This window comes from Ambystoma mexicanum, chromosome 4q, assembly GCF_040938575.1.
Source record: "Ambystoma mexicanum isolate Mex_15411 chromosome 4q, UKY_AmexF1_1, whole genome shotgun sequence".
In the NCBI taxonomy this organism is placed as follows: domain Eukaryota; kingdom Metazoa; phylum Chordata; class Amphibia; order Caudata; family Ambystomatidae; genus Ambystoma; species Ambystoma mexicanum.
Window position 1 is genome coordinate 1,306,317,418 of NC_090928.1, and position 12,937 is coordinate 1,306,330,354.

Genomic DNA, 12,937 nt, shown 5'->3' on the forward strand with positions numbered 1-12,937 from the left:
GAGAAAAGGGGACAAGAAAAGGCCAGAGGTAGTTTCCTTTGCACGATTGGATCGTGGGCGGGGAAGCAGGATGAATGAAGTAGAGCCCATGCAGATTGGAAGTATAAGAGGGCCATTATCAGCAAGTGAAAAGGAACAACGTAAAATGAACAAATTATGTCTTTATTGTGGGCAGGCGGGACTTTTTATAAGAATCTGTCCCAATACTCCGCAGAAGAAGGTGGGAGGCGAAAAAAGCACCAAGGAAGCGGGAAAAGAGATGCGCCGACCTTAGGGGGAACACAGGTGACAGGCCCGAAAGATGTTTGGTTCCCCAGATGGGTGGCAAATACAGTGGGGGGTAAAACTTCTCATTTTTACATTTTGGTAACATTATGTTTTGCATGCACTACACAAGAGGTGATGGCCATGGATGACTCTGGGGCTACAGGTAATTTTGTAGATATTTCTTTTGCTAAACAGTTAGGATTGCCAGTAGTGGAGAAACTAAAGATAGAAGGAGTACAATCTGTGGATGGTTCACCATTAGTGTAAGGTCCCATACGGAAACAGACTCAAAGTTTGGAGATGATCTGTGCATCAGGTCATAGGGAGGAAATCACATTTGACTTGATTGCAGCCCCGCAGTTCAGATTGATTTTGGGCATGCCATGGTTGCTGTTGCATAATCCTAGAATAGATTGGAGAAGACAACTATTGTGGTTTGAGGAGGAACATTGTCAGGGACACACATTATCAGAAGCTGGACCAGTCAGATTGTTGACGGAAAGGGGAGTGGACAATCAGATTGTGGGGGCTATGAATGGAGAGGTTCCTCCACAGTATCAAGAATTTGTTAAGGTGTTTGACAAGAGGGTGGCAGCCCAATTACCTCCCCATAGATCTTACGATTGCGTTATGGAATTGGAAGAAGGAGCAAAATTGTCTTATATAATTGGGGTTTATACGGCATTCCACGTCCCCAGTCTCCTCACCATTGTTTTTTGTTCCTAAGAAAGAAGGAACTTTACAAACATGCATAGATTATCGTGCTTTAAATAAAGTAACAATTAAGAACAGATTTCCCTTGCCATTGCTTGCAGTTCTCTTGGACCAAGTGAGGACAGCCAAGATGTATACTAAGTTGGATTTAAGAGGAGCATATCACCTGATATGGGTTAAAGAGAGCGATGAGTGGAAAACCGCTTTCAAGACAAAGTTTGGGTTGTTTGAGTACTTGGTTATGCCCTTTGGTTTATGTAATGCTCCGGAGGCTTTTCAGTTTTTTATGCAAGAGGTATTGCATGATTTCATTGATGTTTTTGTTATTGTATATATTGATGATATTTTAATTTATTCAGACTTGTCAGAACAACATGGACAACATCTACAAAAGGTATTGCAATGGTTGCAAGAGCATCAGTTGTGTGTTAAATTGGAGAAATGTGCCTTCCATGTGACTCAAGTAGAGTTTTTGGGTTTTATTTTAACTGCAACAGGAATTGTGATGGATCCAAAGAAAGTGCAGGCAGTAAGAGAGTGGCCATCACCACAATGCATAAAAGACATTCAGTCATTTCTGGGGTTTGCCAACTTTTATAGAAGATTCATTGGCAATTTCTCAGAAATTGTGACACCCATTACACAATTGCTTAAGAAAGCAGTGCATTCTACGTGGAGTGCTGAGGCAGAAAAAGCCTTTCAGGAGTTAAAGGTAGCGTTTACTACTGCACCAGTATTCAGACATCCAAACTCTGAAAGGGTTTTTCAGGTGGAGACAGATGCCAGTAACGTGGCCATAGGAGCTATTCTGTCTCAAAAGGATGAGACAGGAGTATGGCTTCCGGTGGCATTCTATTCTTGGAAACTGTCGGGGTGTGAACAAAATTATTCCATCACTGATAAAGAACTATTGGCTATCCGATCAGCATTTCTCGAGTGGAGACATTACTTACTGGGAGCACGGCATCAGGTGGTGGTGGTAACTGATCACAAAAATCTGCAGTACTTTAAGACAGCTCAAACCTTAAGTCTGAGGCAATTAAGGTGGTCTCAGTATTTCAATGAATTTGATTTTGTGGTGACATTCAGACCAGGAAATAAGAATGGGAAGGCGGATGCCTTAACTCAGCAACAGAACTTAGACAATATTGTCAGTTAAAAGAAAGCAATAATTGCTCCTGACAAGATCATTGGGTCTATAACTAAGCAATTCATTGAGCAGGTGAAGAAGGCGTTACCAGCTAGACAATTGAAGGAGTGGCAGAATAGTCATCCGACAAGAACAGTACGGGAAGGATTACCATACCATCAGGGTAGATTGTATTTACCAACAAAAATGCTACAAGACAGGGCGTTATTCTGGTGTCATAAATCTCCCTTGGCGGGACATGCAGGTCAGAAAAAAATGAAGATGATTTTGGAAAAATATTTTTGGTGGCCCACATTAACACAAGATACTTGGTGAAATGTGAAAATTGTTTACGAAATAAGGCAGATCATGTTAAAAAGAGGGGATTGTTACAGCCATTACCCACTCCTGAGAAGTCATGGACTCACATTTCCATGGATTTCATAACAGATTTGCCTCCTGACAATCAATTTGACACCGTTTTGGTGGTAGTGGATTACTTTTCTAAACAGGCTCATTTTGTGCCTTGTGTTGGTATACCAGGAGCAGGTCAGTTGGCAGAGTTATTTCTGCAACATATAGTGAGATTACATGGTCTCCCAAAGAGTATTGTTTCAGACAGGGGTTCTCAGTTCACTTCCAGGTTTTGCCATGCTTTTTGTCGCCTTTTAGGAATAAATTGTGCTCTATCCACCAGCTATCACCCTGAAACAGATAGTCAGACAGAAAGGGTGAATCAAACCCTTGAGCAGTATTTGCGAGGGTATTTGGGAGATGGAAGAGAATCCTGGGTTCAAGCCTTATGGTTGGCAGAATTCACATATAACAACACCTTTCATAGTTCACTGGGAATGGCTCCTAATGAGTGTTTGTATGGTCATGAGCAGAATATGATACCTGAACATTTGCCAGAGGTAAACAGCATGCCCGCATTACAGGAGCGAAAACAGTTGCTTCTGGAAGTCAGACAAAGAGCACAGGCCAATTTGGAGCATGCTAAAAGACAATACAAAATACAAGCTGATAAACATAGGCAGGACAATCCTAAATATCAAGTGGGGAACAGAGTGTGGTTATCAACTCGAAATTTATCTATGATAGGATCACGTAAATTCATGCCTAGATTCATTGGGCCCTATACCATTATTCAATGTGTTTCTGAAACTGCTATGAAATTACGTTTGCCTAAAAATGTGGCCATACATCCAGTGTTCCATGTATCTTTACTTAAACCCGCAGATTCCAGGATGATGACTAAACGGCCTCCAGCAATACTGAAAGAAGGACATGAAGAATATGAAATAGAATGAATCTTGGATGTCAAGAAACAGGGCCAGAAGGTTTGGTATTTGGTTAAATGGAAAGGCTATAGACCGGAGGATTGCTCTTGGGAGCTGGCAGGAGCTGTGCATGCTTCTCGGCTGGTCACACAATTTCATAAGCAACCTTTGGCAAAAACCGGCTTGAGGAAGGGCCTTGGGAGAGGAGGTAATGTTAGGATTAAGGGCTGGAGCAAGAAAGGTGTGGGTAAAAACACGTAGAAAATGGAAAACTGGAGTAAAACTACAACTCCCAGCAGCACCTAGGAAGGGTGAAGTCTTAAGCCGTGAGCCCGTTGGAACAGCTGTGAACAATTAGCACATAGCAATAAAGGAGCACACAGCATACGGCAGGTGTGGCTTATTTTGTATCAGCAACAGGAGAAGGACGTGTGAGGCGGCGGCTGCAAAACGCTCTATGAGAGAGCTCAGACGATTTGCAGCGGCGGCGAGGGAACGATGAAAGCATCATCTGTTGCATCCGGGACGGCTCACAGGCCTCCCGGACATGAGATAAGTATGGGGCGGCGGTGGGCGGTTTTGTTTTCCTTGCCTGCCAGGTCCAGGCGAAGTACTGTGGTGTCCGGGACGACCTGCGGGTCTCCCGGACTGAAGATAAGTGCGCACGAGTTCCTTTGGGATTCGTTTCTCTTTTTGAACAGCATGCTGAATATTCTGCACGGCATTTCTTGTATTCAAGTCTAGGGCCCAATTTTGCATGTGTTCCGTCTCAAGGACAGATTGGGGTTCAACCCGTTCATAACACAACAGGACTCTGCTGGATGTGTAGGGAAGTCACGGCATTCTGAAAAGGGATATGGTGCCGTCATTATGTTTTGAAGGTCCACGTTGCATGTCATGTTTTCTGTTCATTGCTTATACATGCCTGATGGCCATGTGTTTGTGTTTATCATTGTGATCCATGTGAGTTCAACCAGTTTGGTGAATGGCAATCTATTTACATGTTGTTAGAAGACGAGTGCTATCAAGCTGGCACCCCATGAACCAGATTTACAGAATCAGGTGTATGTAGTCTTATGTTGTTAGCACCCTGGGGTTGACACGTATTAAGAGTTGTCAAGCCTTAGGGAGAGATATGTATGACTTGGTATGAATGCTACAGGTACAGTCTGTTACAAGTAGAGAAGCAGGTAGGGGTTTTTCCCTGTGGTTTCCCCTCGTCCTATCCACCTTAGGTTTTCCCTCAACCTCTTTCCGGTGTTCCTATACTCTCCTACCCATCCACAACCTCTCCCTAACTCCTCGTCCCCCCATTGGCTGCCACGTGGTGTCCTGTTTTCTATTGTCAGGCACCTGTGCCAACCACGGGTGGAGGGTCGACTTTCATTCGGTTTCTGTGGTTCGGGAGAGAGTGTCGAATACTCTCTCTTCGCATTGACACCAATCTTCATCACTCCTTTCCTGGGCAAACTCCTGGAAAAGCTGGCCATCTCCCAGCTTAATCTCCACACTGAATCTGTTGGTTGTCTCCATGACTATCAGTCTGGCTTCAGAGCTGCCAGAAGCACGGAAACTGCTCTCCTGAACATCCGTGAAGACCAGCTCTCCAACCTTGATTCCAACACCCCCTGTGTCCTCATCTTACTTGATCTCAAACATGCCCTCCTGCTCAACCGTCTCTGTGATAACCTGGGTATCACCGATCAGTCCCTGGCTTGGCTGACGTCTTTCCTCTCTGATGAACCCTCCCAGGTCCAACTTGGGTCCTTCCTCTCCTCAATCTCTATCTCTACCTGTGGTGTTCCCCATGGGTCTAACCTCTCTCTCTGGCTGTTCAACCAATATCCGGCACTTCTTGCCCACCGCATCGCCACTCTCTGCCCCAACTTTCAGTGCTACGCGGATGACACTCAGCTCATTTTCAGGCTCCCTTCAGCCACCTCTTCTCCTTCTCTCATCTCTGACTGTCTTGTGTGCTATCCAGGAGTGGTGTGCTGCCAATGATCTCTGCCTTAATGCCAGTAAGACTGAGATTCTCCTCATCGGTACACCCGCTCCCTCCAGTCTGTCCCTCTCTGGCCTGCCTCTCTTGGCCCTCTTCCTGCTCCCACCTGTGAGGCTAAAAACCTTGGGGTCATCTTCGATTCCACACTCTCCTTCTCTCCTCACATCTCTAAGAAGTCCCACTACCAGCTGCACCTCCTCAGAGGTGTTCTTCCTTTCCTCTCCTTCCCCCAGAAGCTCACTGTCTCAGGAGCTCTGGTTCTCTCTAGGATGGAATACTGCAACACCCTCTTTCTAAATCTGCCTGCCTCTACTCTCCGCCCTCTTCAACTCATTCAGAACAGGACTGCGAGAATTATCCTTACCCTCAAGCCCAGGGATCGTATCTCTCCAGGACTGAAACCTCTGCACTGCCTCCCAGTGGCTGCAAGGATTAAGTTCAAAACCCTCTGCATTGTCCACAAGGCCTTCTGGGGCCTGAGGCCTCAATAACTTCAATTCTCTCTTCCTAAATATCTTCCTTCTCAAGCTCTTCGCTCATCCGCCTCCAAATCCCTCAAGGTCAGTCGATTCTCCAAGCAACAGGTTTGTGGTAGATCTCTTTCTTCGGCTGGGGCCTCCCACAGGAACAGCCTCCCTGCCTCTCTGAAAATTGAGGAGAACCATCTCCAGTTCCGTAAACACCTCAAGACATTCCTCTTTGCTTCCGCTTTCTCTCCCCCTCTCCCCTGCTGAACTCCTGGCTTAAACTGCACTAGTCACCTGGCTACCCTCTGATATCGACCCAGGTCCCCTCCCAGCCAGTTGCACACCTGCACTGCTCTCCTGGCAACCCTTGCACATTGGGGCTGTTTCTGTATTCCTACAGCACCCTACCAGCACTTGACAACTGATGCCCCCACTTACCCTTGCACCTGCCACCAGCGGACCGCACTTTATTTATTGATCCTATTTTTTGGTTCTATTTATTTACTGTTTATCCTATGTACTGCATGTCCCGCCCATTGCCCCTCAAACTTTTCCCCTTCACCCCTCCCTTGCGCGATCTCAATGTCACCTGGCCTAGTAAAATCGCTGTCTCTGTCCTCCCTCTGTTCCCCTCCCTTGCCTCGTCGCGCCTTGAAACACTTGTGTATAGGCGCGTTATAAATGCCATAACATATCATATCACATTGTGTATACTTCGTGTCTTTAAGGAACACTCCATGTTCCCTAGAGACATCTCAACATCTTCTGCACTCTGACTCTGCATCCATGTTTGGCTGCATAAGCACGCACCCAATCAATCTACCCCCCTCTCCCTTTCACCTGCCTCGAACCCTTAACTTTTATTGCTTTTCTTCTTCATCTACATACTACTGCCTGGATACCCGCTAACACGGGCACACTAAACCCACTTCCAGGCAAGCCTCAGTGCTCTGAGACCACTGCAGTGCTCCTCTGGCACAGTATAAACGCTTTTTAGCATAAGACTTGGTAACAATGACTTGCACATGTGAGTATTTGCCATTTGATAGTTATATACAGGTATCATAGGTAAATTCCCAATGGATGTACAGATCATAGCTCATAGGATTGCACAACTGTTAAAAGATGCCAGTCAAAATCCTGGCTACCCACACCCTACATGGCACTCGGCTGCTCTCGAACTAGGTCCACGCTTTAAACAATACAATTAATTGTGCTATTTGGTGGGACAGTGTTTTTCTTTTATTAATATATTTTGATTCAACACCACCCAAAATACACGAACACTTCTACATTTAATGATTCCATCAAAATCCCAACTTCTGAAGTCCAATTGTACCCCTTGGATTGCTTGCGTATGATATGACCAGTTGTTCTGTGGCATAAGAACCTGCACAGTTCATGGGGAGACTGTGCAAGACAGAAAACAGTTTTGCAGTCCACTTTCCTACCATCTTACTTCAAAAGTCGTTTTCTCATTTTTGGTTTGGCTGTTCGTCCCTGTGGTTCTGCAGTACTCCCAATATCATGAGGCTGACAGAGCTCCCAATGTCCTTCTTATGCATTTAGCTCTGCACGACGTCTCTCCTAAGAGACCCCACACTCAGGTACTTGATGTGAGATTTACTCTCAAGATGCACGGCCAAATCTGGATTTAGTTTACTTCACAGATTTCTGCTATGCATTTACAGAATCACAATCCAGGTCAACCCTTCCCATCAGCTTTGGATATTCCGAATCCCGCACTGATCGGATCTCGGAGTGAAGCTTTTGTCACACACTGTGCAGGTGTGTGTGAAGTTCATGGCCTCGTGAACCTTTTGCAGCAGATGTAGAAACATGTGACTTTTGATTCTTGAGTGGTTCCATTGATTAATTTGCATTGCTGTGTTTGTTGCTTATTCTTATTTTCTTAAAGATGTATTATCTCCTGATTGATAGGTTTTCTGTTTACATACTCTTACATGGAGGCAACTGTTGCCATTTCCCTAGCGAGACATGTCACTGTAATGTCATGTTCTTCCTGTGCCCATTGCACTCTTTCCTGGGCTCTGGATTTTTCTTTGCCTGCCGTTGTGCAACCAAACACAGTATTTCATCGATGAATATTACATGCTTATGACACTATCACTTTGATCACCTGCCAGTGAACTCTCTGATGTTTATTAAGGTTTGATGGCTGGTTAAACCTCTTATCACATTCCTTGCACTCGTAGGGCTTTTCCCCAGTGTGGATTCTCTTGTGGTTTATCAGTGCTGAAAGGGCAATGAAGCTTTTCCCACATTCTTCACACTGGAAGAGCCTGTCTCGCGTGTGGGACCTCTGATGTTGCTTCAGGTTCGATGCCTGATTAAAGGCCATTCCACATTCCTTGCATTCGTAGGGCTTCTCGCCAGTGTGGATCCTCTGGTGGGTGATCAGATGTGAAGGCAGAATGAAGCCTTTCTTGCACACTGTGCACTTATAGGGCCTCTCCCCCGTATGGACCATTCGATGGTACATCAGATCGGAGGAGCGGATGAAGCATTTCTTGCACTCTTCACACTCATAGGTCTTATCCCCAGAATGGATTCTCTGATGACTTCTGAGACCTGAAGACTGACTGAAGCATTTATTGCAGTCTTTGCACATGTAGGGCTTCTCCCCAGTATGGGTCCTCCAATGGCTTACCAGGGTTGAGGATTGCCTGAAGCTTTCATTGCACTGCGGGTGTGGGCACTGGTATGGCTTCTCACCAGTATGGATTCTCTGATGGTTCAGCAGTGCTGATGAGTTAGTGAAGCTTTTCTTGCACACGGAGCATGCGTAAGGCCTCTCCCCAGTGTGGACCCTCAGATGTGTTAGCAGAGTGGAGGAACGACTGAAACATTTCTCACATTCCGTGCATTTGTAGGGCTTCTCCCCTGTGTGGATCCGCTGATGGATGGATAGATCTGATTTGCGAAGGAAGGTTTTCTGGCACTCAGTGCACTGGTATCCACTCACTTCACCGTGGGATGTCTCAGGAGCCCCTGGCTCTTGTGTCGGCTCTAAGTTACTATCAGATCCTGTACAGTTGTCGCTTTTCACCCCATTGTCGATCATGTGATCATTGTACAGCTGTGCGCTCCGAGTGCTGCTCTCCTCACATTCCATACGTGCGGGTCTCTGAGGTACTCTCCAATCTGAATTTATCCTAAATTTCTTAGCACATGTTGCAGTCTCATAGGACTTCTCTTACAGCATACCTTCTGAAGCAGGTTCAGATCTGGGCTCAGAGTGACATGTTCCCACACTCTGCACACTCCCTTGCCTATATGCTACCTTTCATGTATGATAAATGTGTGTCTGTGAGTGCAGCAAATCCTTTCACTGCAGCAGGTAAATTGTTTCTCCTTTGGTTGGATGAACACATGTATAATGAGTTGGGAGTGTTGGATATAGTTTGTTTCACAGTAGGTGCATCTGTGTGTTCTCCCTTTAATTCTTCTTTAAAACCTCTGGTGTTTATTTACAGACACTAGGCTTTGGTCACAGCTCCATTTTCTGTTGAAAGAAGCAAAGGTTTCAGGCATTATTTTATGATATTGTACAGCTCAACGGTTACTGGCCTTACATTTGAACAGTGATCACTTTTCTTCATTCACCCCCAACACCATGTGTGATCTTGAGCAATTCATTTTATCTCCTTCAGATCACATGCAGAATTGAAAAGTAAACATTTAAATCCATTTTAGAATTGGAAAATATAATACATAAGCATAAAATAAAAAGAAACCCACTCAGTCTTCATACATCATCAAATAAAACATTGCACAATCATTTAGAAACATAATGCGTGATATTCCAGGTACAATTCTGGCGCAATCTCGGAACTAATAACCTACTCCGAAGTGCACACAAGTGTACTGTTTGGGTTTTGCTGGATCTGCTGCCCGCTGTTTGCTGCCTGTCATATGCTGCAAGAGCTACGTCTGTAAGAAGAAGGCCCCATGTGCCGTAACGCAGTGCCTAACTAAAGGGACTCTTTGTTTCCACAACGACTCTACAGTATCAAGTAATTATTGGGATTGGACTTTCAATACCTTAGGTTCACTGTGTTCACTGAATTCTAACGCGGTGTGTAACGTCTTCTATTTTGATTGATCCCACAGAGTTTCCTCTAGGCCCTGCCCACCACCTCCCAGGATTCCAACAAAACCATTGTGCTCCCGCACCAGCGCGCACACACAGCCGAAGTGCGTCCAAGTGTACTGTTTGGCTGTTTGGCTGTTCGGCTGTGCGCGGTGTGCCGATCCTGCGGGTATCCCCTCTTGTTTTTCGTAACTTTTTTGTCTGCACCCCTGTTGACATCTACAAACCCGCTCCCGCATACGCGTAAGCTCGCTGCTTACAGAGGCTCGCTCCTTGCCTGAAGCTCTGTCTTATTACGTAGGTGGTGTTACGCCCTCATAGCTGCACTGGTAGGAATATTACGTATGTAAAGAGTTGGTTCAAGATTTCGATAACAGTGTTGGTGTAATGAAAGTGAGCAGGTTTTAGTCTTGTGCCTATATTCTAAATCTCAAGTACTGCTTTTGCACTCTATTTATGTTAATATATATTGATTGACAAATTTTATTTTGTGAGTAGGGCAGTTGTGTTTACTCTGTAGTTCAACCATGAAACTTAAATGACACTCGGGTCATCAAGTGTTGTACCACTTCCATCTCCATTATGGCAGGAAGGCTGAGAAGTGGTCCAGAACACTTGAATAGTGCATACACTAGTATGGAGATGACGGGCAAGAGCACGGAAGAGGGTTCCGCCTTAAAGAGCGACCCTCAAATGCTTGATCTTGCTAGTCCTCCAAGGAACCCAATAGAGGGACCTGTTTCTGTATTACCTACTGAAGACCTTTTATGTCACAAGGTTGCATTTTCCCATATTCGAGCTCAAATACACAATCCTTTCAATGACAGGAGTTTATCCAACTCAACGCCAGTCCGATAGCACAGCGAGTAGGGTTTCGCTTTGACATCTGTGCAGAGCATGGTGACGCAGGATTGAATCCCAGCGGGGCCAAACTCAGCCTTTCATCCTTCCGAGGTCGATAAATGAGCAGCACACACCGTGGGTAATAATAAGCAGCGCTCAGATGCCTGAGGGTTCGTAGCGCTATATAAATGCTAAATTATTATTATTATTATTTGCTCTACATAAGCTTCATGATATGGATTTTTCTACTATGCATAATTCCCTAAACTCACATGAAATAGGGACAGCCTGCTCTTTTACTATTCCAAGGGACCTACCCAGTGATCCAATTAAAGATGTCTCCGGCAGTCATGGCGGAATTGGAAAAAAAGAGTCAGACAGTCCTTGGGACCCTCCACACCTGTGGTAAGGTCCACAGGAGGTTGCGAGAAATTCCATCTTCACAAATTAGTACTCAAGCGATACTATCCTACGTGGCTCTCCCTATGATTTGGGAAAATGTGTATCCAACACTCTCCCTCATCCCTTAGTCATGTCCTCTAACCTTAATCTTCAGAGTTCATTTAATGATGTTTCTGACCTTGAGGAGCCTGAATCTCCTAAGGTAACCCCTAGGGTTAACCCATCACAGGTGACCAACGAACACCCTCTTAACATCTCAATGGCAGATGTCTTTACCTTACACGATTCCAACAACATTGATAACCAATCTTTCTGGTAATTACTAGAATACTTAATTTAATTGATAAAGGACACAATGTAACTCATTTAGAATTTAGAGACTTGAAATCGTCAATGTAATGAAGTAGCTCTCAGGTTTCTTAGGTCAGCTTGTTAGGTTAATTACATGATTCTTAGGTATCTTTACAAGCTGTCACTTAGGTTACATATAAGATAGTTATAGGACATAAAAACACTGGCAGCCCATCACCCAGGCCTCTGGCTGACCAACTGACCAACATGGAACATTCACTCAAGCGTTCCGACTCTCAGAAACAAACACTCCACATGACATCAGAACATTCCTTCTGCATTCCCTCTGCCAAGCTAAACCAGACGCAACAGTCAATCTCTATATAAAAATCTAATAAAATAGAGGAGTAACTCTATACTAGCTCATACTCCACACAAACGTCAGTATTAAGGGTATGCTCCATCAATACACAAACCACTAATAGAGGTTCTACTCATGATTCAATGAAAAGATCCTATGATGAAGTGGTAACAAAGGCTGGTCCCTCAGACACATGTACTATCCCTATAAGCCCAGAAGAGCTAGCGATAGCTCTGAACTCTCAAAAAATGGCCAACTTAGAGTCCGAGATTAAGAAGCTTTGTAATTACAACATCATATCTCCCTCCACGAGCAGCCTCAGTCACAGATGTCTGACACTGCTGCCGTAGGTGACGAGCCTGATAGTCCCTCAGTCCTAGTTAACATAAATGAGGAAAATGAGAATCGCGTTTCTCTCCGTACAGCTACCTCTTGTAAAACCTCACCAGAGTTTAGTGCACAACCACCTTATTCACTATCTAGAGGTGCTAAACCCTTAGAAAACCGTGCACAAAAACGTAGGATCTCAAGACTGTTACAGAAGGAAGCTATAACCAAGAAAACCAAAAATCAAAGTCCAACAAAATCCAAGGGTCATAATACTAATGTTAAGAGTAATCTACAGAGGACGAGCCGCTTGACTTGAATCAGTTGAGTGAGGAAAGTAAAACAGCATTACAGCTCCAAGATAATGAGCTCAAGCGTGTGGATGCATGTGGTACAATAGATATCACTAACACTCACATGAAAAAAATATAATAATAACAAAAAAAGAAAATATTGCATCCACAATCCGAAGAATGTAATCAGATAAATGCATCGACTAACTCCTCATCTGTCGATGCTAAGAACCCCACTTCCGAACTTACATCTGTTTCATGTGCTACTTTACAAACACAGTTGCACAGCTTTTATCCCATTCTTGCTAGGAAGGTGACCAGAAATGCTATAGTAGATAACGCCACGGGATGTGATGGCAAGAAATCTACACCCAGTCATTCCCCAGTCATTCTTCTCTATATCTCCTCAATTTCTGTTGACAAAGATGAGACTATAACTTGACA

At 44.6% G+C, this 12,937-nt stretch overlaps 1 protein-coding gene across 2 annotated transcripts in view; it reads right to left on the reverse strand.

Moving 5' to 3' along the window:
* Nucleotides 1-7,081: 7,081 nt before the first annotated feature.
* Nucleotides 7,082-12,937, reverse strand: part of LOC138468416 (zinc finger protein 271-like) — a 224,740-nt gene continuing 218,884 nt past the window's right edge. For both annotated transcript variants that reach the window (XM_069608968.1, XM_069608967.1), the window contains one exon: nt 7,082-9,388. In XM_069608968.1, coding sequence (XP_069465069.1) covers nt 7,979-8,998 — 1,020 coding nt within the window. In that variant the 5' untranslated portion in view covers nt 8,999-9,388 and the 3' untranslated portion in view covers nt 7,082-7,978. The remainder of the gene's footprint in view (nt 9,389-12,937) is intronic.